This window comes from Panthera tigris, chromosome A1 (genome assembly GCF_018350195.1).
Source record: "Panthera tigris isolate Pti1 chromosome A1, P.tigris_Pti1_mat1.1, whole genome shotgun sequence".
Classification (NCBI taxonomy): domain Eukaryota; kingdom Metazoa; phylum Chordata; class Mammalia; order Carnivora; family Felidae; genus Panthera; species Panthera tigris.
In genome coordinates this window covers 142,202,829-142,230,051 of record NC_056660.1, presented here as the reverse complement: position 1 = coordinate 142,230,051, position 27,223 = coordinate 142,202,829, and the positions used below count along the sequence as shown (strand labels likewise).

The window sequence follows — 27,223 nt, the reverse complement described above, 5'->3', positions numbered from 1 at the left end:
TGTTCATGCTGTGTCTCTCTCTGTCTCAAAAATAAATAAACGTTAAAAAAAAATTTTTATCAGTAAAAGAGCCATGGAAACAAACTGAATTTTAGTGTCTAATATGCTATTCAAATAGTATTTGCTGACAGGCTACATTTAAATTTCAGAGTAAAAAAAATTACTTTTGGAGACCAGTCTGTAATTTTCCTATCAGAATCTATTTTCACAATCCAAAAGTGTTCTCTTCCCTAAGAAAATAATATATGAAGGTGATGTTACTGAAATGATTTTCACTCGTCTAAGATTAAAATGTGTGTTTCCAGGGGCACCTAGGTGGCTCAGTCAGTAGATCATGTGACTCTGGATCTTGTGTTGGGGCTACAGATTACTTGAAAATAAAATCTTTAGGGGCACCTGGATGGTCCCGTTGGTTATGTGTCCAACTCTTGATCTCAGCTCAGGTCTTGATCTCAGGGTTGTGAATTAAAGCCCTGTGTTGGGCTCTATTCTGGGTGTGGAGCCTGCTTAAAAAAAAAAAAAAAAAAAACCAGCTTTTTAAAAAACTGTGTGCTTCCCTTTTAGATGAACTGTGATACAAATCCCTTGGAAGCTGGACTGGACTATTTTATAAAGCTAAATAAGGTATGTTTATACTCTGAAGGGTACTTGAAGTACATCTTAAAATTATGATGCTGTTTCGTGACAGAGCTATGCTTTAAAATTTAACCAAGTGTGATTATAGGACAAATGAGTTGAACATAAATACTAAGCATTGCTCATATGCTTTGTATTAAGCTTTTGTCAAAATTAGGTATCAGTTCAAGCCATTGCAGTATGCTCATAGATGTAAGATAGCAGAATCCAGCAACTTCAAAGACTAAAGCTAAATTCTGGGATAAAAATTAGTAAGGATAAGATGTCAGTAGACATTCTTGTAAATCCTGGTGATTTGTGAAGTCACACGTTAGCTAATCACACATAGAGCATTAAGTGACTCTCCCTGGGTGCTCACAGCATAAAGCAGCCGTGCCAGCAGATCTTCCCATCTGCTTATTAAGCACTTTCATGTGTAACTGCGCCATCTGAGTGTAAGCAAATGACACATTTCAAGTGTTTAGCATAAAATGAGTATTTACTGAGAAGCCAATACAGGTATGATAACTGAAATTCACATTCCAAAGGGAATCCCTGCATTAGGAGCTCTCACCTCAGACAGATAGCATCAGCATCATTTGGGAGCTTGTTAGAAATGCAAATTCTCACATCCCACCCCAGATCTGCTAAGACAGAGTCTCTGGGGCTCAGGCCAAGAAACCTGTGTTTCAACAAGCTGCAGGGAGTCTGATGCATCTAAATTTGCGAAGCACCAACCTACATAATTATTGTGGAAAAGTGTATTACGAAGCCAATTTCTTACAGCCTCTTTCGTCTATACAAGTCCTGCAACTATACATGAAGTGATCCCTTTGTTATGGACTGAATGATTGTGTTTCTCTAAAATGTACATGTTTTAGCCCTAACCCCCATGTGATGATATTTGGAGGCGGGGCCTCTGGGGAGTAATCAGATGATCAGGGTGGGGTCTCCACGATGGAATTAGTGTTCTTTTGAGAAACAGGAAGACAACAGAGCTCGCTTTCTGTCCTCATCTTGAGGCTATGGTGAGAAGGCGGCTGTCTGTGAGCCAGGAAGAGGACACTCACAGGGGAGCTTAATAGGCCAGCACCTTGATCTTGGACTTACCGACCTCCACAACTGCGAGAAATAATTTCTTGTTGTTAAAGTCACCTAGTGTGTGATATTTTGTTCCAGCAGCCCAAGCTGACTCAAATACCCACCGGGTAGTGTTTTAGTTACCGTAAAAGAACCTAACAGAGATGCAGTCAGTGGTAATATTGAAGGATAGGACAGCAGCTGCTGCTGTGTAGGATCCTTGTTAGAATTTCAAAAATAAATTGTCCTGTTTAGGTGCTAGTCAGCTAAAGTAAAGGCCGTTTTCCCATTCTATGGAAATATGTGAACATATGCATATGAATCAGGCTAAGAAAACTTTTTAAATGCCCCTGCATCAAGTTCCCAAATTCTAAGCTGAGATATTAACATAAACATGTATATTTATAGTATTAGATTTTAGGAAAACGAGACTCCTTAAGGGTTTTAAAGGGAATATCTTTCTGTGCGTTTTCCCTATGACTTTTATTTTTATGATGTACCATCTGCCTCCAGACCAGAGAAAGCAGGTGCTTAGAATTTGGGCAGACCCTTACAGCAGATTGCTCCTTCTGATAACAGAAGTCTTCGTTTAGTTGTTTAAAATAAGGATAAAAATGGCCTGACTCTTCAAAGCACTAAAGTTCTGTTGTTGGTCACCAATAGATAAATAGGTAACTGACTCTCTTGCTTCACAGTGTTTGGGTATTATTGTTTGGGGATAAGGCATAGATAAATGAGCTCTTCATGCTGAAATTGGGTTTTTGGAACTCCCTTTATGATTATAAGCAGGTGTGGATTGTGTATTTATTAGTTCCTTTAAATTAGTTCAATAACCCAAGCTGAGCTCAGAATTAAGTTGTTTAACAGATGATGATTTTGATTTATGGTACGTTTTTTGTGATTTCTGAATTACTGGTTTTCATTCTGGTGTCACAGAGTTAATTTCTAGTGATTACGTTGGTTGACGTGCGGTGTAGCACCAGGACCTGGACCTAACTGAGCTAGTCTTTTTCAATTATGTTGACTTGGGTGGTTCATGGGTGTCACTGTGATGCTAGCTAATCTCTAAGACTGGGGACTAGGTTGGATCAACTTTTTTCAGATTGTGTATGGTGGTTTCACAACTTTATCTTTGTTTTGTAGCAGTCTATAAAATGAAACAGGTTTCTGAAAAACTAATTAACATTATAAACTAAACGATGTAATTTGATACTTCACGTTCTATGCCTAAAAATAAAAACGTTGCCCAATCTGGTTTCATACTACATTTTAAAGAATATGTAATGCCAGTTCATATTGCTTTGGAAAGTTGACAGTCTATGAGAACTGAAGCAGCAGTTAAGACAGAGGAATATTTTTTTATTCCATAAATACACCAATGAAAACAAAATTTTAAATAATCCTGGGCATTTCACAATTGTTTAAAATCCTTTTCTTTCTCTGGCACCTGGGTGGCTCAGTCAGTTAAGTGTCCAACTTTGGCTCAGGTCATGATCTCATGGTTCATGAGTTCAAGCCCCATGTCGGGCTCTGTGCTGACACCTCAGAGCCCGGAGCCTGCTTTGGATTCTGTGTCTCCCTCTCTCTCTGCCCCTGGCCCCACTCACATTCTGTCTCTCTCTTTCAAAAAAGAAATAAACATTAAAAAAAATTGGTTTTTAATAAAAATAAAATCCTTTTATTCCTTTCTCTTTGAAGCAAGCATGTAGAATTCTCCGCTTGGCCCTTGAGTGTTTACACAATAATTGTATAAGCCATAATATTAAAAAATTGTATAGGACATAGGCTGTGTTGGAGCTAGGAGGCCCCTGAAGGTGGCTCAGTACCCCTTCCTCATTTATGGGTGAGGAAACTGAAGCAAGGAAAGGTGTAGTGACCTCTGACCTCACCACAGTGCTCTCTCACCCACCACTTTCCCCAACAAAGTCCTTTGCTTCATGGGCTTTTCAACCTTGAATAACTGCCCAGGAATGTTTTTCTGGCAACATATACTAAAATATGCATGGACTATGTTTTATTAATTGATGCCTCCCACGGTCATGTTTTTGTTGTAACTGATTTTGCATTTTATGTTAGGATCAGAATAGCTGATTTAACCACATTAAGGAGGAAAATGGGTGTCTGAGGAGATGGGCCATCAGGCCTCTTTGGAGACAACTGCGTTGTCGTCAAAACCAGTGTAAAAGTAGGGAAGAGAAAAAATGGAGTATTGAAGAAATCTTAGATGCCAAAGGAAAATAGTGCATGCTGCTTGTTTTCCTTACTTCTGAGAGTTGTTTGAGCTGCAGCCTTCCCATGGTGTTGGCTGATGTTGATGAGGTTTTGGTGTGATGGTGGTGGGGGTCCAGAGCCGACAACCAAGAAAGAATTCTTGAAGACATCTTTGGTGCAAAAAGGTGATTTTATTAAAGCATGGGGACAGGACCCATGGGCAGGAAGAGCTGCGCTGGGGTTGTGAAGAATACCTGGTTTTATACTATGGAGTTGGGGAGGTAAAGTCAAAAGGGAGGCCTCCCAAGGGACTTTGATCTGTTAAAGAGGGCTCCTAAGATACCTGAGGCCTTACTATGGTCAAGCTAAGGTTGTTTTCCCTCTAGTAAGGCATTAACATTAGGACATTAGGGGGTTCCTGGAGAAATGTTATATTCTGTATTTGCCTCAAGCATTTGTCAATGGCCTGCAGGTTATAAGGAAATTTAATTTTACCTTCTTGCCTTTGTTCCCCATATCACTATGGAGGGGTGATATTGGGGCTCCAGGAAACAGTCTACAGGCTTCTGGAGGCTGGCCTATTGATACAATTGCCTTTTTCTTGTAATTTACTAAGATATTTGTGCGTTGATGGAGACCCATGTTCTGCATGACTCTGATCTCTATCAATTGGCCATTTGTTTTCTTTCCTTTGTCCTTGGGCAGCCAGAAGTGCCTGAGGAATATCACACACATCCCATTTGGTGGTGGTGATGGTGATGTGTGTGTGTGTGTGTGTGTGTGTGCACGCGCCCATGCGCACACTAGCTTGCACTTTGTCCTCAGCCTGCCCCACGCTCCCTCATCAATGTGAAGTAGTTGTGCACAGGCTCAGTCTCCTTCTGAGTTAACATTGAGTAAGCACCATTCATTAAATACCTTCCTAGGACACAGGTCTAACAGTTAACGACATAACTCCTGATGGCTCTCCTATCTCATGACGTTTGAAGCAAATGGCATTTCAGGAACTGAAACTGTAGGAAACATTCTTAATACTCTGAAAATATCGATCCAGGAGGATCGTTTAGCAGTACACAACAGTGCCATCTTGTGGACAGTGAGCATAGAGCCTGGAAAGGAAGCATTAACCAGAAGCGCAATACAAGTAGAAATAATTAAATTATTTCTTTAAAATCTCAACTAAAATCCCTTTACCCCCCAAAAGTTATATCATTGCTATTAGTGGTATTAGAATTTCAATAGAAGCTACTTTTTGGGAAAAATTAGTGGTTCTGGCTTTTGGTTTTTTGTTTTAGAAATAAAATGCATTAGTCAAGAGCAAAAGGAAAATCAGCTGCCTTAGAATGGAATCAAAAATATTGGAATTTTCCTCCTGGAAATACTGAGTCTATGTCCATTTAGAGACAACTTCTGCCAAGATTCAGAGACTGAAGTAACAATGTAACATGTTGAAGCAGGTTAGGAGAATTTTTTCTTTTTGATGTTTATTTTTGAAAGAGACAGAGTTCCAGTGGGGGAGGGGCAGAGAGAGAGGGAGACACAGAATCCGAAGCAGGCTCCAGGCTCTGAGCTGTCAGCACAGAGCCCGACGTGGAGCTTGAACCCACAAACTGTGAGATCATGACCTGAGCCGAAGTGGAATGATTAACTGACCGAGCAACCCAGGCGCCCCAATAATTTTTTAAAGATCCTTCCCACTCCCAATTTCTTCCTTGGCTTCTCTTTTCCTGTCATGGGCTTCTAACCAGTAGAGACAGAATAAGGTGATAATAACCACAAGTGAGAAGACAATGTTGATAGAAAATACAGAGTCTGTCTTTGTGGAAAAATTATTTAAAGCGTAACTAGTAGGTAAAACAACACAAAAACAAAGAGGCAAAGCACCACCAGGCTTACTACATTCTAAGTATTCAATAAATGTTAGCATTATTAAAATACCAGAATGGAAATAAATAATTACTCACAGACAAGTCAGAAAGGAGTTTCTAATATGTTACAGTGGTATAAGTACCCAACTCTGGGGAAATTTTAGGTAAATGGTAATAGGCATTGAGGCAGAAAATTTTCAGTGACTCTCAGTCTTGGCATACATTAGAATAATCTGGAGTATAATTCTTTTAAATCATGAAATGATTAAAAAATTTCTGAGGTTCATGCTGCAACCCACATCAATTTAAAAAGAACCTCTGGGGGGCGCCTGGGTGGCTCAGTCGGTTGGGCGTCCGACTTCGGCTCAGGTCATGATCTCTCAGTCCGTGAGTTAGAGCCCTGCATCGGGCTCTGTGCTGACAGCTCAGAGCCTGGAGCCTGTTTCAGATTCTGTGTCTCCCTCTCTCTCTGCCCCTCCCCTGCTCATGCTCTGCCTCTCTCTGTCTCAAAAATAAGTAAAAAACATTAAAAAATAATAAAATAAAAAGAACCTCTGAGGGTAGGAATTCAGGCATCAATTTTGTTTTGTTTTGTTTTAATTCTCCAGGTGATTCCAAAACAGATGGAGAGGGATAGTGCTAGACCAACGCTTTTGAACTGGCTGTACATCACTAACTTGGAGAACTTTTTAAAGATTGCCCTACCCTCAGTGGTTCTCAGCTGTGGTTCACAGACTAGTAGCATCAGTGTTAGCTAGGGATTGGTTAGAATTGCCAGGTGTTGAGTACCATCCCGGAATCGGAAACTCTGGGGATGTGCTCAGTGATCTGCTTTAACAAGCCCTCCAGGTGATTCTGATGCTCCCTCAAGTTTAAGAATACTGACCGGAAACCAGTTGGATTAGCTCTGCAGGGAGGGTTTGGGTTTCTTGGTTTTGTTATGCAATGAAGATTGAGACCCGCTCTCTGAGTTCTTTACCTTTATGCCTGCGTGGTCCTGTAAATAAACAGAACTTTAAAACAAGGGGTTTGGTTAAAGGAGGGTGCTATGGAATTGGTAGTGAATTGGAAGTAAGTAAATCTGTCACCTACTCTGGCTAGGCTACAGTTAATACATTCTGCACCAAATTTCTCTCTCTGTCTCTTTGGAATTGGACAGTAAGTGAATGTTTTTTTTAAAGTCACCAAATTTTAGCTGTGTGTCCTTGGGAAAGCCACTTAGTTTCATTTTGCACCCGAGACTGCTAGTGTATAAAATGAGGGCTCCTTACATGTCTAAAACCCTAAGAAATACCACCTAGCGGAGTAATTGAGGATGTTGTTACGGTTATCCATATGAACCACATAACTGTAACACTTTAATTATGCCATCCTTATTCCCTTACCCATTTCCATTGCTAAATGATAAAGGAAAAATGAAAGAAAAGAAGTAAAACCTAGGCTGAGATAGAGTTTATCATGCCTAAAACATTTATCAGAGCATATTAAGCTACCAGCTATTGAATCAGTATCCTCATATGTATCCAATTTCTGTTAGGAACCAGTGTTCTATTTCCACCCTAAAAGTGTAAGTGTGCTGTTTAGATGCCTGCTTTAAAATTTGGAAGTCTCTGGAAACTCAGGACTAGGAATAAGTTGAAATAATTCTTTAGATTGCTTTTATTATATTTTTATTTAACAGCTTAACTAAACATGCAATAAATGGACATATTGAAAGTGCACCATTTGCTAAAGTTTTAAAAAATATTTATTAATGTTTATTTATTTTTTGAGAGAGAGACACACACACACACACACACACACACACAGGGGCAAGTGGGGGAGGGACTGAGAGAGAGGGAGACACAGAATCCAAAGCAGGCTCAGGCTCTGAGCTGTCAGCACAGAGCCTGACGTGGGGCTTGAACCCACAAACCGCAAGATCATGACCTGAGCCAAAGTTGGACACTTAACCTACTGAGCCACCTAAGCGCCCCAGGTTTTCTTTTTTTTAAATGTTTATTTATTTTGAGAGAGAGGGAGGGCATGAACACATGCACCTGGGGCAGGGGCAGAGAGAGGGGGGGAGAGAGAGAGAATCCCAAGCAGGCTTTGCACTGTCAGTGTGAAGCTGGACACTGGGCTTGAACCCACAAACTGTGAGATCATGCCCTGAGCCAAAATCAAGAGTGGCTCCCTTAACCCACTGAGCCACCCAAGCACCCCACCATTTGCTAAGTATTAATGCACGTATACACTTGTGACACTACGACCACAATTGAGGATGGTAAGCCTATCCCTCTTCCCAGAAATTTGTTCAGGCCTTTTTGTAGTCCCTACTTCCCAACCCTCCCTATACCCTCACCTACTTCCCAAGGAACTTTTTGTCACTATAGACAATTTTGCATTTTCTAGGGTCTTATATAAATGGAATCCTATAATATATTTATAATATATTTTGTTTTGGTTTTGTTTCTCTCACTAAGCATAATTATTTTGAGACTCATCTGTGGTATTACATGTATTAATAAGTCGTTCCTTTTAATTCTAAGTAAAGGATTCCATTGTATGTATATAGCACAGTTTGTTTATATACTCAGTGAACTTTGGGGTTGTTTCTAGTTTAGGACATTTCTCTTGGGTAAATAGGAGTGGAATGGCTGCATAAAATGGCACGTATATGTCAACTTTGTAAGGAATTGTTTTACACAGTGGTGAACCATTTTATATTTTACCGCTAGTTAATGAGAGTTTCTGTTCCTCCAAATCCTCACCCAACACCTGTCATGGTCAGTCTTGTTAACTTGAGTTACTCTATGAGGTAAGTAGTAGGGTCTCATACTTTTGATTTCCTCAGTGACTTGATGTTGAAAATCTTTTTATTTGTCCACCATTCCTATCTCTTCATTTATGAAGGAAGAGCGAGTATGCACAAGCGAGTCAGGGAGAGGGTCAGAGGGAAAGAGAGAATCTGAAGCAGACTCCACACTGAGCATGACTCTGGGGTGACTCTGGGCTGGATCCCACGACCCTGGGATCATGACCTGAGCCAAAGTCAAGAGGGGGATGCTTAACCGACTGAGCCACCCAGGCACCCCTCTTTTACTCCTTTTTTTTTTTTTTTTAAGTTTATTTATAGTGAGAGTGAGAAGGGGAGGGGCAGAGAGAGAGGGAGAGAGAGTGAATCCCAAACAGGCTCTGCACTGCCACCAAGGGCCTGATGTGGGGCTTGAACTTAAAAACTGTGAGATCATAATCTGAGCTGAAATGAAGAGTTGGGTGCTGAGTAACCCAGGTGCCCCTCTGTTACTAATTTAAAAAAATGTTTTTTTAATGTTTATTTATTTTTGAGAGAGAGAGAACGAAGGAACAAACGAGTGGGAGAGGGACAGAAAGCAGGTTCCAGGCTCTGAACTGTCAGTACAGAGCCTGATGCGGGGCTCGACCTCACAAACCACGAGATCATGACCTGAGCTGAAGCTGGATGCTTAACTGACTGAGCCACCCAGGCGCCCCTTTTACTCATTTTTAATAGGGTCGTTTTTGGTTTTTTTGTTTTTGAAAGTTCCTAATGTATCCTAGGTACAAGTCCTTTATTAGATACATGCTCTGCAAATATTTTTTCCCACTCTGTCCTCTTTTCATCCAATACATCTGATAGTGTCTTTCAAAGAGAAGTTTTATTTATTTTATTTTTTTAAAGGTGCCATTAGTTAAGGTTTATTTATTTTGAAAGAGAGAGAGTGAGTATGAGCGGTGTAGGGGCAGAGAGAAAGAGAGGGAGAGAGAATTCCAAATAGGCCCCATGCTATCAGCACTGAACCCAATGTAGGGCTTCAACCCATGAACTGTGAGATCATCACCTGCACTGAAACCAAGAATCAAATGCTTAATTGCCTGAGCCACCCAGGCACCCCAAGGGCAGAAGTTTTAAATTTTTTAATATTTAAAGTCCTTATCAACTTGTTCTTACCGATGATGCTTTTGGTGTCGTATTAAGAAATCTTTGCCTAACCCAAAGTCGTAAAGATTTTTTTGCTGTTTCCTCCTAGAGGTCTTATCAACCTTTTACATTTAGGCCTATTATTTATTTTTAGTTAATATTTATATCTAGTGCCAGGTATGAATTAAAGTTTATGTGTGCGCATATACCCACGGATTTGTTTCCATTACCATTCATTGGAAAGGCTGCGCATTCTGGACTGTATCACCTGTGTACCCTTGTCAAAAATAAGTTGTCTATAAATGTTGAAGTCTCTTTCTGGACTCTTTTTTTGGACTCTATTGACTTATATGTCTTTCTTGATTCCTGTGCTGTATTGATAACTGTGGCTTAAATCAGGTTGTGGTAGCCTTGCAACTGTGCTCTTTTTCAGTCATTTTAGCTATTATAGGTCCTTTGAATTTCCATGAATTTTAGAATTTATAAAAACATGGGAATTGTGTTGCATCTATAGGTCAATTCAAGTCTCGCGCTCATGAAAAACACATATCCCTCCATTTACTTAGGTCACCTTTAATTTCAAAAATATTTTTTAGTTTGCAGATTTTGCATATCTTTTTGTAGATTTATCCTTAAGTATTTCATATTGATAATGTTTAAATGGTATTTTTGATTTTCATTTTACTGCTAGTATATAGAAAACAGCTGGTATTTATGTATTGATCTTGTAATTTGCAACTTTGCTAAACTCAGTAGTTCTAGTACTTTTTTGAACTTTTTGTAGATTCCATGGACAATCATGTTGTATGCAAATAGTTTGTCTTTTCTAATTTAGATGCCTTTTATTATTTATTTATTTATTTATTTATTTATTTTTCTTGCATTACCACAGTGACTAGTTCCTCCACTGGCTGAACTTTCAACAGAGTTAAATAGAATGTTGCTTGTTCCTGATCTTAGGTGGAAAGCATCGAGTATTAAGTGTGATGTTAGTTGTATGTTTTTCATGGATGCTCTTTATCAAGTTAAGGACATTCCTATCTATTCTGAGTGCTAAAAGTTTTGTTTTTAATCAGGATATCAGATTTTGGCAAATGCCTTTGCTACATCTACTGAGATAAACATATGGTTTTTCTTTTTTGCTTTGTCGTATAATGAAGGACATTTACTAATATTAAAATGTTAACTCAACTTTTCATTTTAGTGGCAAAATCCACTTAGTAATGATGGGTTATCTTTTTCTATATTGTTGGATTTCACTTGATATTGTTATTTTTTTAATATTTATTTTATTTTTGAGATAGAGCATGAGCTGGGGAGGAGCAGAGAGAGAGAGGGAGACACAGAATCTGAAGCAGGTTTCAGGCTCCGAGCTTTCAGCACAGAGCCTGACGTAGGACTTGAACTCACGAACTGTGAGACCATGACCTGAGCTGAAGTTGGCTGTTTAACCAACTGAGCCGCCCAGGTGTCCCTCATTTGATAATTTTTAAATTAAAAAAATATTTTTAACGTTAGTTTTTGAGAGACAGAGAGACAGAATGCAAGTGGGGGAGGGGCAGAGAGAGAGGGACACAGAATCCAAATCAGGTTCCAGGCTCCGAGCTGTCAGCACAGAGCCCGACCCAGGGCTTGAACCCACAGACTGTGTGATCACAACCTGAGCCAAAGTCAGTTGCTTAACCAACTGAGCCACCAGATGCCCCTATTGATCATTTTTAAAATACATTTTGCACCTGCAGTATCTTTCTAGGATGTATCACAGCTTACAATTATTTTTTTTTCCTTTTTCTTTCGAATGGAATGTAAGCTTCTTGAGTACAAGTCCTGACAGGACAAAATACATTTTGTTTACTTTTTTATTCCTAACACCCAGCTCAGGGGTGGCATATAGCAGGTGCCCAGCAAGTAATTTGCTGTTGAAACTAGCGTCAAGAGCTGATGCTGGAGAAGTACTGAGACCTCGGCATGAAAGGTCTCATCTGCCAGGCTAAGGAATTTGGAGTGAATCCTGGAGACACTGGGGAGCCACTGAACAATTTTGTGTAAGGAATGACCCACAGATGACGGAAAATAGACTAAAAAGGAACTAGCCTGGTGACTGGGAGAGCATTTCCCAATTACTGAAGAAATGCAGTGGAGTGATGTTGAGGGCTTCAACTAAGGCATTGGACATAGGATGGAGAAGAAAGAGGTGTGAGTGATAGGAAGAAGGTAGGATGGAGACCACGTGAGGGACACTATGTGAAGGGAGTGGAGAAGAGGATTTAGGATACTGATCACGAATGGGGAAACACAAAGGGTGTAATTGGGAGGCTGGAAGGACTGGTGGGGTTGAGGGGCTGTGGGACAGCCAACCGACAGCTGCACATGTGTTTGGGGACCTCTGCTCTGAAAGTATGGATTTGGATTGTTCATGTATGGGTGGTAATGAAAGCCAGGGGAGTGTTGTGAATCCCCTCTTCTTCTTCTTCTTTTTTTAAATGTTTATTTATTTTGAGAGAGAGAGAGAGAGAGAGACAGCGTGCGAGTCGGGGCGGGCAGAGTGAGAGGGAGACACAGAATCTGAAGCAGGCTCCAGGCTCTGAGCTGTCAGCACAGAGCCTGACGCGGGGCTCAAACTCACGAGCTGGGAGATCATGACCTAAGCTGAAGTCGGACACTTAACGGACTGAGCCACCCAGGCACCCCTGGGAACCCGTGCTCTATAGCATGCTGTACTTAGCTCTGTAGTGATACTTGGTATATCCCATAATGTCAGCTGCTTCAGCTAGTCTGTGAGCTTCTCCAGCACAGCTGGAGAATCCTTAGGCTAGTGCTGTGTCTGGTCATTAGTAGGACCTGAGTATTTGGTGAAGGGTTTGAGTTATGGCTCTGCCACTTGCTCTGAAAGTAAACAAGTTGCTTAACCTAACAACACTTCAGTTTTCGTATCTGTAAAATGAAGAAAATAGCGACCTCATTTGTTTATGAGAGGAGTAAAAAACATGTGGTATCTCAATAAAAGTTAGTTTGTTCCATCTTAGTGAAGTGAATATAAAAGTATCTAGGGAAAAACAGCTGTAGAGAAAAGCCTTTCCATTTTTTTAAAGACTCCAGCAAGAAAGATCTTGTGTCCCTATTGAGGACTCATTTATTCATGTGTTTCTTGTTGTATTTAATAATTATTTACTTTTCATTTAGGCTCGAGTGCTAAATGTGAAATACCAGATGGGTAATTGTTCTTCGCTTGAGTCTAAAGATGAAAACTATCATGAAAAGTCTATATCGTGATTAGTAGTAACGCAGTGAAACATAAAAGTACATCTGCCAAAGTCACAGGTCTGTTGCATTCCATGGCTGTCCTTTCGATTATTGGACTCCAAAACTGAAAAGTAAATATTGGGGGCACCTAGGTGTCTCAGTTGCCTAAGTGGCCGACTCTTGATTTTGGGTCAGGTCATGATCTATGGTTTGTGGAATCGAGCCCTGCATTGGGCTCTGTACTGACAGTGTAGAACCTGCTTGGGATTCTCTCTCTTCTGCTCTCTCTTTGCCCCCCCCCCCCCCCCCACTTGAGTGCGTTTTTTTTCTCTCTCTCTCTCAAAATAAATAAACTTAAAAAAATAGAAAAGTAAATATTCTTGTTAAAATGGAATCTAGTAAAAGTCCTAATATACATGTAATGGGGGCTATTTCAGTTTTGAAAAATTTAGTTTGGTTTGAATGCTAACTGTAACCTAATTCTTGGCCTGGCTTAATATTATAAATAATATTTTAAATATTTTCTCTAGGTTTCTGTTTATCCCCAGCTTTCTTTTAGTTAAGAGAGTTGCTTTTCTAGTTATAGTAAATACTTTTTTCGAGAAAGAATACTTAACTGATTAGTACTTTTGTTGAGAAAATGCTAGATGAGGGGGGCCTGGGTCGTTCAGTCAGTTGAGCATCGGACTCTTGATTTCAGCTCAGGTCATGATCCCAGGGTGGTGTGTGTGGGATAGAGCCCCACGTCGAACTCTGCCCTGACAGCTCAGAGCCTGCTTGGGGTTCTGTCTCTCTCTTTCCCTCTGTCTCTCCCCAGCTCACTCACGTGTGCGTGCTCTCTGTCTCAAAAAAAAAGAAAGAAAGAAAGAAAAAGAAAAGAAAATGCTACTTTGTTTTACGTTGCCAAGGGCAAAGAATGAAAACTGTGTAGGTAGGAGCCAATAATAACAGATGTAAGTTTCTAAACTAATAACCTAACATTTTGCTAATAAAGAGATAGTGAAATTGTAGTCATTATAAACATACACGGAATGTTACCAAGCTCTGCATAGTGGAAAAAGAGTCAAGAGTTGAGAAGCTTGGGTTCAAGGTTTGGTACATTCATCACCCCAGGAAAGACCCTTATGTTTTCTGTCTGCTTAAAAACTGTGATTCTAATGATGAGAAGGTGAAAGGAATGATAGTCTACTCTGTCTTGATGGGGTGGTGGGTCAGCTGATTCATCCCCTAGATGAATGCACCCGTATACAGTTTTATCAGTTGGACTGTGAGACAAGCATAGATGTACCTGATATTCACCACCTGATGGAAGAAAGTTAAGATTACATAAACGGTCAGTTAGTAATGGACACATGCCCTGAGAGGGAGTCCTATCGGGACTGTGTTTAAATGATGGTCCCTGAGCCCCATTTAAAATAAGAAACATTTCTAGAAAGTACTGGGGGACAAGTGGCAGAAATCTGTCACGAGGATTTCCATCTCCACTAGGCCACTTACATTGACAATTGACTAACTGTTCTCTCTGCAACCCTCTCCATCCCTGTCAAAGCAAGAACATGATTTTCCCACTAGTGCTGCCCCTGGTTTCTAAGGGGAGCTTTCTTGGGACCCAGGATGTTACCCCAATTATTGTATTTAGTCTTCGGAGACTTTAGATATGTAGGTTTCAAGGATTTGGGACAGTTAAATGAAAACGATGACTTCCTTGAATTTTCTACCCTGACTCTCCATATCAGAGCCTTCTTAGCACTGCTTGTGTTAAATTCAGATTTAGCTACATCTCGGCCAACTGTGCATTCACCTAAGAATCACAACCAAAACTATACTGGTTTAATTTATTTCATTTCCATATGCTTTGAGGTAATGCAAGTGCTTTTAGTAGAGCTAATAAGATGAGTAATTTTATTTCACTTAAAATCTTAATGTTATCATCTTTGTGGATGTTATATTTAGTATATATTACAAATAGCTATTTTAATTGCTTTTACCCTTTCATAAAGTTGGTAGATTAAGAAACATAAGCGAAGACTCTTTTTGAGCTATATTCTCAGTGCCCCCAGAAATTTGTGTTTCTCAAAGATATTAACAGCTGTTTATATAATTAAGTTGGCAGTGATTCACTAAATATATTTTGTTCTCAGGTCACCCTGATAGCACCAATTTTAATCATAGCATTTATCTTCAGACATATTTTCTTCTCTCATGTATAAAATCTACAATCTTGGAAGAAAAGCCAAGTAAAGGAGAATGAAATGCCACTGCCCTATTTTAAATCTTTCTGCGTCAGGCACAAGGTTAGCTTGGGAAAAGAGAATTGTCTCCAGGGAGAGGTGTTACCTTTTATCTGTGTTTTAACTGTGTGTGCCTTACTTTTAATTAGGTTTTTGTTGTTGTTAGAGTATTTTCTTTTTTTTTTTTAATTTTTAAAAAATGTTTGCTTGCTTATTTATTTATTTATTTTTAGAAAAACAGCATGTGCTCATGGGGGAGAGGCAGAGAGAGAGAGGGAGAGAGAGAATCCCAAGCAGGCTCTGTTGCTGTCAGTACAGAGCCTGACGTGGGGCTCCATCCCACAAACTGTGAGGTCATGACCTGAGTGGAAATCAAGAGCTGGATGCTTAACTGACTGAATCACCCAGACGCCTCACCATTACAGTATTTTCGTTCATATCTGAGGACAATATTGCTGACCAGATCAGTTCCTGATGTAAGGATATACAGATACAGATGTCAGATTTCATTAATAGTAACCTTGACAGTGTTTTCAAATCCTCCTTGGTAGTTCAAAAATACTGTGTAGTGAACATCCTTCAAAACAGGTTCAGAGTACCCAGAAATAATTTAAAAGAAACATTCTTTAGAGGATTTACATATCCTAGACCTTCCAATGATAGACTCTAGGTATAGTCACTTTAAAAAATACATGGAGGGGTGCCTGGGTGGCTCAGTCGGTTAAGCGTCAGACTTCGGCTCAGGTCACGATCCCGCGGTCCGTGAGTTCGAGCCCCTCATCGGGCTCTGGGCTGATGGCTCAGAGCCTGGAGCCTGCTTCCGATTCTGTGTCTCCCTCTCTCTCTGCCCCTCCCCCATTCATGCTCTGTCTCTGTCTCAAAAATAAATAAAACGTTAAAAAAAAATTAATAAATAAATAAAAATAAAAAATACATGGATAAAATCTAAACGTGAAGTCTTGTGTGGCCATGTAATTGAGCCTCAGGAAAGACCCTTAACTTTGTTGGGCCTTTCTCTCTCATAAACAGGGGATAAAATTCTTTATCTCATAGGAATGTCATGAGGATTAAATGAGGTCATTCAGCATAGTGTCTGGCACATAGCAAGTGCCTAATAAATTGTAAATAGTATTGAATATTTATTTTCACTGAATTTATTTTTCTCTTTTAAAGAAAGTTTTCTGAGGCCCCTTCCCTGCTTTTCCTATTTCTTGTGATGAGCTGATACCTTATGTTCCCTCTTAGACTTTGGTTAAATTGTGATTTTGGCAAAGGTGGAGTTAGGCTCCTTCTAGCACACCTTTTTCCTCCCACCCCTCAGCACATGCCTCAGGAGCTCTCGTCTAGCATCACAAAGGGACCCTTTTTTTAATTTTTATGGTTTAACAAAAATTTTTTTTCTACATTTATTTATTTTTTGAGAGACATAGAGACACAGAGCACAAGTTGGGGAAGGGCAGAGAGAGAAGGAGACACAGAATCTGAAGCAGGCTCCAGGCTCTGAGCTGTCAGCACAGAGCCCAACGTGGGGCTTGACCTCACAAACCGTGAGATCATGACCTGAGCCGAAGTCGGATGCCCAACTGACTGAGCCACCCAGGTGCCCCATGGGACCCTTTTTTTATAATGTGAAAAAATTTATATTTATATTTAGGCAGCTGGACACAGTATAGATGATCCCAATTTTGTTTGCAACATCCAAAACATCATAGTCAGGAGCCAGTCGAACATATGCCTTCTTCTCTCCATCAGCCCTGATCAAGGTGTTGATCTTGGCCATGTCAGTGTCATAGAGCTTCTTCACAGCCTGTTTGATCTGGTGCTTATTGGCCTTGAATCCACAATGAACACAAGTGTGTTGTTGCCTTCTGTTTTCTTCATGGCTGACTTGGTATAAGGGGGAACTTGAGTGCATCATGGTCAAGCTTGTTTGTCCTGGGGGGACCCATTTCTGAAAGCTTTGGTCATGGCCATCTTTCACCACAGCCACTCCAAAGGTGTAGCAGATACTGGCTTAAGTAGTTCAGGACTGGGCATGTTGTGATGTGGAGAGAAGGAATGACATCTCCTCAGGGACCTCCTAGAAACTACAAGAACATATCTATTTATCTCTGTATGCCTTCTGCCTGATGCAGTGTCTGAACACAGCAGGGGGATAGCAACAGTTGAGTAAATAATTGAAGGAAAATTCTCTTAATATGGATGCAGGAAGACCCAAAACCTTCAAGATCTAAATGAATCTCTAATGGGAAAGATCCAGATTCCATTATAGGAAAGTATGATCTCATGGCACTCCACAAATCATACAAAATAGCCCATTTGCCTCTCAGTGTTGTTGTAAAATGCTTCTCTACACAAAGTGTGAGACTTTTTTCCCCATTTTATATTGATTGCTATATAGACAAGAACTCTAAATAGCACCCCTTGTTGGGGCACCAGGGTGGCTCAGTCAGTTAAGTGTCTGACTCTTGGTTTTGGCTCAGGTCATGATCTCATGGTTCATGGGTTTGAGCCCTACATCGGGCTCTGTGCTGACAGCATGGAGCCGGCTTTGGAGTCTCTCTCTCCCTTTCTCTGCCCCTCCCCGACTCATTGTCTTTCCTTCTCTTTAAACAAACAAACAAACAAACAAACAAACAAACTTTAAAAAATAAAAGTAAGAGAGGCACCTCAGTGGCTCAGTTGTTTAAGCGTCCTACTTGGGCTCAGGTCATGATCTCATAGCTCGTGCGTTCAAGCCCCACGTTAGGCTTGCTTTGGCTTATGTTTCTCCCTCTCTTTTTCTGCCCCTCCCCTGCTCACCCTCTGGCTCTCTTTCTCTTTAAAAAATAAACATTAAAAAAGTAAATGCAAATAAAAATAGGAAAAATTAAAAGCACCCTTGTCACTATTTTTCCATGATAGCAAGTTGTCTTTGAAAACGATCGTAAAAATTTGTTGAAGTTCTTTCTCTATTTAGATAGACATGTTTTAAGTATAATGAGCTATGGTTTTTGTTACTGGACAGAACCAGTTCTGAATTCAGCACCCCTGAGTGGCTGCTTGCCACTCAAAAATCAATAATGGAGAGACAGGGATGGTGGGAAAGGAAAAGTTGCTTTATTCAGGAAGCTGGGAACCTGGGAAGACAGTGAACCGAAGTCCCAAAGACCACCTTCCCTGTCTTGGCAAAAGCAGAGGGTCTTAGAGGGGAAGGCGAGGGACATGGACGGGGGTGAGTGGGCTCCCTGCAGTGGAAGTGGGTGCCCAGGTGGTTAGTTGTGTGTGAACATGACCTCAAATAGATGTGCTAGCATGAGCAGTGGCTTTTTGCAAATGTGGTTAGTCCTTCTCTTCCGGGAAAGTCTGGTTCTTCACTCCTAAAGGCCTATGGTCTGCAGATCTCAAGGGAAGCAGACTAGTTTGGCTATAGACTACGGGACTTAAATCAGCAAGCATGGGGTGCATAAACTTGAAGCCACTTAACCCTTAAGATGGATTGGAGGGCTGTTACAGTTTGTTATTACTTGTTACCAGGAATTTCTCTTACATATGAATTCAAATGAATCAGGCTTTTTCTGTGGGTTGGTGGTTTTGTTTTTTCCCCACCAGTCTGGACTTAAATAACATCGGGTCCAGCTGTCTTTGAATTTTTATCTGGCTTCATAATAAAGCTTTATAGTTGGTTCTCACCATCTGGATCACACTGGGGAAGGTAATCGGACTTTCATTTTGCAATTATTTTAACCTTGGCCAGTGGAAACTGACAATGGAAACTTTCAGTTTCCTGTGAAGGTCAGCAATTTAAACTTGCAATATCTATAGAAAGCATACTTCATTGTGGGCTTAGCCTAGAAGATCTGAACCAGTAAAGGAGTAAACTGGGGGTGTGGTCATCAGGCAGAGGGTATGTGAGAACCCCTCCCACTGTTTCACTGAGCAGTTAAGGGGATTCAGTGCCCCCAATCCTAAATGTTTTGTGTGCAGAAAGAGCTGTGTAAATCCTAAATGTTGATGGCGGAGGACATTTTTGGCATGAGATATTATTTCCTTTCTTCTTTGGCCAATGAGGAAATTAAAATTGTTTGCTTTCTTCTTTCAGAGAATGGTTAGTCTGTATATGGGAACTCTTTTGAGAATTTCCCCTCTCACATTATGATCTCTAATTAAATCTCCTTCATAGAGATGTGATTTGTGTATCACAGATACCCCCTTCCCCTGGTAAGATAAGAGATGATTTGGGACTCCCCCAAGTAGAAACCTTAATCCACACCCCTCCTGGGTCAGCTTTCCCTCCTTCCACTGACACTGCTCTTGGCCTCTGGCTAGCTTTTCAGTCTTACCTAGTATCCCTGGCATTCTGGGTAGGTAGAATTGTGCCTCCTTTATTAGCTAAGTGTCTCCACTGAAGAGTCATCACTAACCTGTTTGTTGTGAGGTGTGTGAATGGACTGGAGGTTATCCCTATAGCCATGTCACTGTCACTTGCGTTGCATTAGGAATAACTCTGAGTGTGACCAGGGGAACATATTAGGAATAGGAATGTCATCTGTCATGTGTTGCATCGAAGGAGGAAAAACAAGCTTGAAAAGCATTGTGTTAGGCTTTTGATCAGAGCTTATTCTCTATCTACTTTTATAACCCACACAGGGGTAAGCATGTCTCACACATAGTATGGGCTCAATACATTCCTGAATGAACCGAGTATGACTCAACAGTTGGTAAATTTCTTGAACCATTATTCTGAGAAAGAAAGAAATGTGCAGCGTTTTGAGGTTGTTCTGACATCACGCATCAAAAACATGAATTTCCTTCTTGTAAGTGTCCTACTGTAGGTGGAAATTGAGTAGTGCTTTGCTCACCACCAGCCAGTACTGCTGTCCAGAACCATTAGATACAAGGGTCGCTTTCATAATCCACCATTGCAATATCATGCCTTATGTTTTTCTGCCTAGGTGGTTCTGGTAAAATTGTTATCACAAGTTATTACCCTTCAGTCTAACCTATCTGAAGGAAAAGCTGGCTGATACTGTCATTTGAGGACTAAGAAATATTTGTCTAGACGTTTGATCCAATCTGTATTTTTATTTGATGTGTAATTGGCGAGAAAATCGCAAAGACAAATTTAAATGCTTGCATCTCTAACCTTGTCACAGTGTCTGAGCATTCATTCATCATCATTATCTTGGATTCCTGCAGCCAGCAGACTTCATAGGAAAGCAAGCACTGAAACAGATTAAAGCCAAGGGGCTGAAACGGAGACTGGTCTGCCTCACCTTGGCAACGGACGATGTTGATCCGGAGGGAAATGAAAGCATCTGGTATGATGGCAAGGTGAGTGCTGAGGACCTTGTGGCTAGGGGCCACTGCAGCTTTTCTGTACCAGAAACTCTCCTTGTCTCTATTTCCTTTTAGGATTTTGTTTTTTGGTTTTTGTTTGCTATTTACCTATCTTTTGGTTGGGTCATACACTTTGATTTCTGAGCTGTCATTCAAGAAGCAGAAATCATTTAACTGAAAGGAAAATGAAATGCTACTCATTTTAAAAAACATAAAATTCTCTATGCTTTGATTAAAGAAAATAAAACCAAGGGCTTAAAATTCAATGGGCAATGAGGAAGGTACGAGTTAGAGGGTAAAATGATCTACATGCTCACTCCACATCCATATCTGTGAATGCAAGAGATGAATTTTGTAAAGAATTTGGCATGATGGTTTAGCTTCTAAGACATCTTTGAGAAAGAGGTAATTCTAACCTGAGCACATCAGAAGAAAAAAAAATCCAAATGAAAATATCCATGACAACAGCGAGTAGAGCCTTGGAAAGTAAAGCGAGCGGTAGAAACCATTTAGTTCTTCAGAAAGAGTAAATGTGCCTTCTTCCCATTTGGGCATGTTAGGTTTTATTCTATCAGCATCCAGTAAAACCAGATAACTTACCAATTGAACTTCATTTCTTTGACTTTTTACAACTATTTGTAAAACCCAGTTTGGTTTAAGATTTTGCTGTGTTCTGGCTGGTGTTAGCAGGCAGATGTGGGACTCTGCTTAGACCACGGGGTAAGCACAGGGCCTTCAGAGCTCATCCAAACAGCTGCTCCATATTGAACAAGATCTGCTTGGTTGGTCCATACCCAAAGATTCAGAGATTTGGTGCCTGGGTTTTTTCTCAAGCACTGCAGCCTACCTGATACTTGTTTCCATTTTCTTCTTCTCTTCAGTGACAAAAAGAGCCCTGGAAGTGAGGAGAGCCATTGGCATAAAATCTCAGCCTTTGGGATCAATTGGCCCTCAGCCAATGGCCATTTGGACTGAGGCATGGGTTCATTTGATGTAGAACTAACATCTGCAGAGTTTCTACTATGTGCTGGATATTTTTTGTGTACTACTCTAATTTTATAACACCCCTCCTAGATGGGTATGATTATCTCAATTTAGAGTTTAGACTTTGGGGTTCAGATCCCAACTAACTTGCTTGAGGTTGCATAGTGACTGACAGAGCTGATTTCTGATCTGTGTATAGGCGGACTTTGAATTGCTTACCCTTTCTCCTAAGCCATGCTGAGTAGGCCAATTTGCTCTTGTCTCTGTCTCTGCTGTCCCACAGTATTCTCTTCAGCACTTAACCATAGACCCATAGTTCTTGTACATCCCAAAGCAGGTGGATGTTATTAGACACAATGAAGCCAAAGATTTTTTTTTTTTTTTCAGATTTCAAGTTCTTTCTTAAGAACCTCTTCACCTTTAATTGTTCTAAGGTTGTTTACCTGTTTCAACCATTCTTACCTCACTGTCTCCCCCCTTCTTTTGGTTCTAAATCTCTGGTTCAGATTTTTTTTTTTTTAAGTTTATTTATTTTGAGAGAGCGGGGAGAGGGGCAGAGAGGGAGGGAGAGAGAGAATCCCAAGCAGGCTCTGTGTTGTTAGTGCAGAGCTCCACACGGAGCTCAATCACACAAACCAAGAGACCATGAACTGAGTTGAAATCAAGAGTCAGATGCTTAACCTATTGAGCCACTCAAGTGCCCTGAGACCTCTTTTCTTAATAAGCATTTCCTCCAACTTCACATTCACCTGCAACTTTCAACTGATACACACCTCTGCCATTAACTAGCTGCTTGACCTGATCTTAGCCTCTCTGGACTTCCATTTTCTCATCCTAGAAAATGAGCCGTGTCAAGTTTCCCCCACCCCATCTTCTGTTTTTCCTGTTCTCACTCTATTTTCATCCAGCTTTCTAATATGGTCCACGCCCACCCTTGCGCTGGCTTTCCGTTTTGGCCGTAGGTTGCAGATTATGCCATCGTGTTCTGTATGCAACCCCAAACCAACCCTGATAAACATGGTGTGAGTCTTGACACACAAATTCAAGTTAAAAAGCCTGGAAACTTGTACCTTAAACTTACACAACATTACACGCCAACTATATCTCAAAGCTGGGAATGGGGGACCTGGAAACCCCAGTTCCTTTTTGAATTTTACTTCCTTTGCTGTTTCTGTGCACTGAGTTTACATCCTATATTCTTCATCTTTCTTCCCATATGCCATCTGCTTACAGAGCTGTTAATCCAGTTGTAGTTGGCTTTATAAATCAAATATCCCTTGAATTTCCTGATATCCACTTGTCTGCTCTTTGTTGCTCAGTAGGGTGATCGTCTCATCCTGCAGATGAATCTCCTGGATCCTCTTTATACTCTGGAATGAGATGACATACTTTTTGTTCTTGCTTCCTGACTTTGTTGAGACTTGTACTGCCTTTAGTATTTGGTATTCTATTCTTGCAAATATTTTCTAGGCAGTGGGGATGCGGCAGTGCATAAAACAGACAAGCATCTCTGCCTCCATGGGTCTTACGTCCCAGGGGAGAGAGAGTAGACAACGAACATACTAAATGAAATAAAATGGCACATCTGAGAGTGATGAGTGCCCTGGGGAAAAGTAAAGTCCAATTGAGAGATGGGCAGTGATGGAAGGAGAGATCAGGATTTTAAATAAGGTTTAATTTTTGAAAAAGAGTGGGCATGCAAAGGGCTTCTGTTATAAAAGCAGCTTTGCTGGGAAGTTTTAAAGATGTGTGGTAGAAATGAAGTTTGGAGAGTTGAGAAAGCTGTCTTTTTTTTATTATTTATAAACAAAAACACACAGAGACAGCCAAAGAAACACCATGTATCATCCAACTTAAATTATGTTCTCTCTTTCAAAGGCCATCTACCATGTTACCTCCCCTAAGCCAGAGGTGCCTTTAATTCTCACAAAGGGAGGAATGAGACAAGGCTGAACACAAATGAGGATTGCTTATATTGGTAAAAGGAGAGCCTGTGATTAACAAAGAATATGAAAATCTACTAGGCAGAAGGTGGGCACAGGTTGTTCTTGTGATTCACTGAGCAAAGAGAAGAAATAGATTTAATTGAATCTGGAATATTTTAAGGTAGAAGGATATAAAACTGTTGCTAGGGAAAACCTTTCCTTAGAGATTTCGTAATGAGATAAAAGGAAAGGCCAGACTTGGGAAATACTCGGGTTACTCGGCATTGAATTAGAGAGAAATGAAAGGGGAAATGAAAGTAATCTAGCAGAAAGCAATGCATTCAATAAATATTTAAAAAAAATAGCACTCTTGCAATAAATACACTATTTCTTTATGTTACTCATGCAGGCATAATTGCAAGATGAATCACTGCTGGGATTTTAAGAGATGGGAAGGCCTGGGGAATCTCTGAAGAGGGATGGTGGGGTTTTGACCCATTGAGTTAGGGGCTTTGGCCAAGAGACTTGGTCTGACCTCTTCTTATATTCTTAAAATGCCCAAGCAAATCAGGTCACCTCTCCAGGGCTCCAAACACAAACCTCAGGCTTACAGACTAGGAAGTGAAGCCAAGATTACCAAGAAAGTCTTTCAAGGAGCTGTGATTAAAACTCCAACCTTCCTGACCCAAAGCCCTGCCTTACATTACTTAACTATGATCTAAAAGAGAAAAACCATTTTAAAGCATATGTGTTCTCTCAGCAATTCCTTGGCAGTTAATAACCTGCCAGAGAAACAGCTTTTACTAATGAATGCTTTCATGTTTGTTTGTTTTTTAATCAACCAGTTCTCCCCATAATAAGCTCAGAAATGATACGGAGAGGTTTCTGATTTGGGGATTCAGTGAGATAATTACAAACTGGGACCACAGAGCTAGGAGTCTGTACTTACTGTCATAAATGTGTCAGCATCTCAAAGACTAGAAATGCTATAATAAGACTGTTGATTGTAGTGGACTCTTTGCTGAGGCAGCTGAAAGATCACTGGCCGATTCATGTCCATGAATATTTTTCAGCACCAGCTACAAGCAGCCCACTGTGTGAAACAGGGAGGCTGTAAGGATTAGTGCAACGCTGTGTAGCCAGGAGAAGCCATTTTGAGTAGGGCTATTTATCATATTTTGCTTTTGTTGTCTTCCTTTTACATTTTTTCAAATGTGGTGTTTTAACCTGATGTTGTTGTATTGCTTTTTTTTTTTTTTGCATTCTACTGTTTCTCTTTCATCTTTTCCTTCAGATCTAGTTTCCACTCATTTTCTTATCTTTGTAACAAGCCTGGTGAGATTTTTTTTTTTTTTTTTTTTTTTTTTTTTTGCTGCATAAAGGCTTTGTTTTCATCTCCTAGGTTTTGTTTGTTTGCTCAGTGCTTTTCTCTGGTTTACCATCCCAGTTTATTCCATTTCATCCTCCCTAATTTTGATTGCTCATGCCTAATTCCATGTCTCCACTCATCCTGCAAAGTTTCGTCCCCCTTATATACCTACTAATTCCACCCACCTTCAAAATGTAGAACAAATCCTGGCTTAATTATGTTGACTTTCTTGGCTTCCTGGTTATATTTTCCCGCATCTCTGTGTTAATTTCTCAGCTAGGCTAGAAGCTCGTGAGGGTAGGAACCAGACCTCAGTCATTTTCTAGAATGCCCAGCAAAATGTTTTGTACCTGGTAGATCTAGAGAGGGCAAAGTTGACATTAATTTAAGAGCCTCGCCATCTCCAGGAATCGCTAAATGCTATATATTCATAGAGAAAGTTCGCTCCACATTGACTACTGATGTATCAATAGTTTATTTCACCACTATTTTGGCAGGCCGTATCCTAAACCACAAGAGGAACACTTGAGTAAATTTACATTTGGATTATTAGGAATTTTCCCTTGTATCTATTATTGCCATGCTGGTTGGAAGATAATGCTTTTCAAATTTAAAGCAAAAATATTTGAGTCTTCCTCCCATCAGATCTCTTGCCACCAAACTGAGCAAAATAATGCCAGCTACTCAAAAAAAACAGGTGTTCTTACCTAAAAGTGAGAAGTGTGAGAGTACTGTTGATGATGTATTTTGAGAATTATTTTTCATAATTTGTAAGCCTGAATTCACTTACAAGAATATTTTCTGCCCGCTGTTAGCCCCATAAACAGTATTCCCTAAAACTTTCAGATTGTAAGGCAAACCTATTTTTTCAGAGTTCAGTCTGGAGAGGAGGAGCACATGGCTGTGGCCAAGCTGCTGAGGATGGCTGGGTCTTGTTTTTCAGGTGGTTGGCAACACGACGTCTGGAAGCTACAGTTACAGCGTCCAGAAGAGTCTGGCGTTTGCCTATGTGCCTGTTGAGCTAAGTAAAGTAGGACAACAGGTGGAAGTTGAACTGTTAGGCACAAATTATCCAGCAACCGTCATACAGGAACCCTTGGTATTGACAGAACCAGCCAGAAACCGGCTTCGGAAGAAAAATGGAAAGGACAAAATTTGAAAAAGACCCTCAGCAGGCAATTGAATTATGTTTGCTCTATGACTACCAAAAATCATAACTGAGTTTTGGGGGGGAATACAAGAAACCAATAATTCATGGGTTCATTCAAATGAGTAATTTGAATAATTCATTCAAAATCATCAAAATCTAGATTTCTCCTCTTAATAAAATAACAATTCTGTTCTAAACAAGGAAGAAAAATGGATTAGTGATGTACTTTGTTCTTTCAAATGAAGGTATTTGAAATGAATGTTTTTATTACCCTATATTGTTTATGAAATTCAGCAAAACATTTAGGTGTTTGCGAATATACAATCACTATTATAACTGAATTAGAGGAAATTATATGATTGTAAGAGCATATGCATATGGTTCTTGTTACCTGACAACAAACTAATTGTTCTACATAAAAACAAATGCAATACTATTCATTGATGTGTTTCATTAGGAAACAGTAGTTGAATAAGGGATAGTTTTAATTTTTATAACGTATTACAATGAAAACAGTAAAATTTAATATTGATACATAAATTGTTATTCAACTCTCTGAAACACTTATTTTCCTAATGCATTCCCTGAAAGCAGTATTATGGGACATCATTATTGTCCTTCCAAAGGTTGTTTTAAAAGAGTAGTTGCAAAAAGAACAGGCTTCCAAAGGAAGCATTGCTTGAAGACCGTTTGAAATGAAGCTGAAACATAGATTGTGCCAGTAAAAACACAGTTTGAATACTGAACACCTCTCTTTGGGAAAGAATTAATGCAAGTTGACATCACATGTGCCGTTCTGAATATCATTTCACGAAGCATCTGACAAAGCAGGTCAAACAAGAGCTAAAGAGATGACAGGATGGCCCTTAGCACTATGTACAGCAAGAAAAAAATCCATTTAGACATAATTCCCTCATAAATTTTTTGAAATTAAATTCAGTGGACTGAACAAATCAACCTTTTTTTTTTGTAAAAGGTAACTTACCACTTAAAATTTGTTACACACACATTTGTTAAACGTTTATTGAGCTTTTCCTGGGTATTAAAGTTGGATGTGAGACGTAAAATTCTGTAATTAGAACAGATTATAAAATAATTTCTTAACTTGTAAGTGTTGCAAAGATGCCAAGCGTACATACATTTAAAATGTTTCATTAAAGCAATCATATATTAGAATTCCAGCAGACCATTAATTTCCCTTCCATGTATCTTTATTTTATATGAGAAAAGAGGGAAATTTTCTTGGTAACAAAATTTGATAATCTTGATAACTTCCTAATTATCAAGAATATTATCTTGGTGCAGT

General features: G+C 39.9%; 1 protein-coding gene across 1 annotated transcript in view; it reads left to right on the top strand.

Annotated features, from left to right (window-relative positions):
• The window catches only part of DMGDH (dimethylglycine dehydrogenase), a 67,844-nt gene extending 41,787 nt beyond the window's left edge, over positions 1 to 26,057 (top strand). Inside the window, exons 14-16 of the mRNA XM_015536499.2 lie at positions 565 to 624; positions 20,349 to 20,483; positions 25,711 to 26,057. Of these exons, the coding sequence (XP_015391985.2) occupies positions 565 to 624; positions 20,349 to 20,483; positions 25,711 to 25,926 (411 nt within the window). The 3' untranslated portion in view covers positions 25,927 to 26,057. The remainder of the gene's footprint in view (positions 1 to 564; positions 625 to 20,348; positions 20,484 to 25,710) is intronic.
• Positions 26,058 to 27,223: the final 1,166 nt, after the last annotated feature.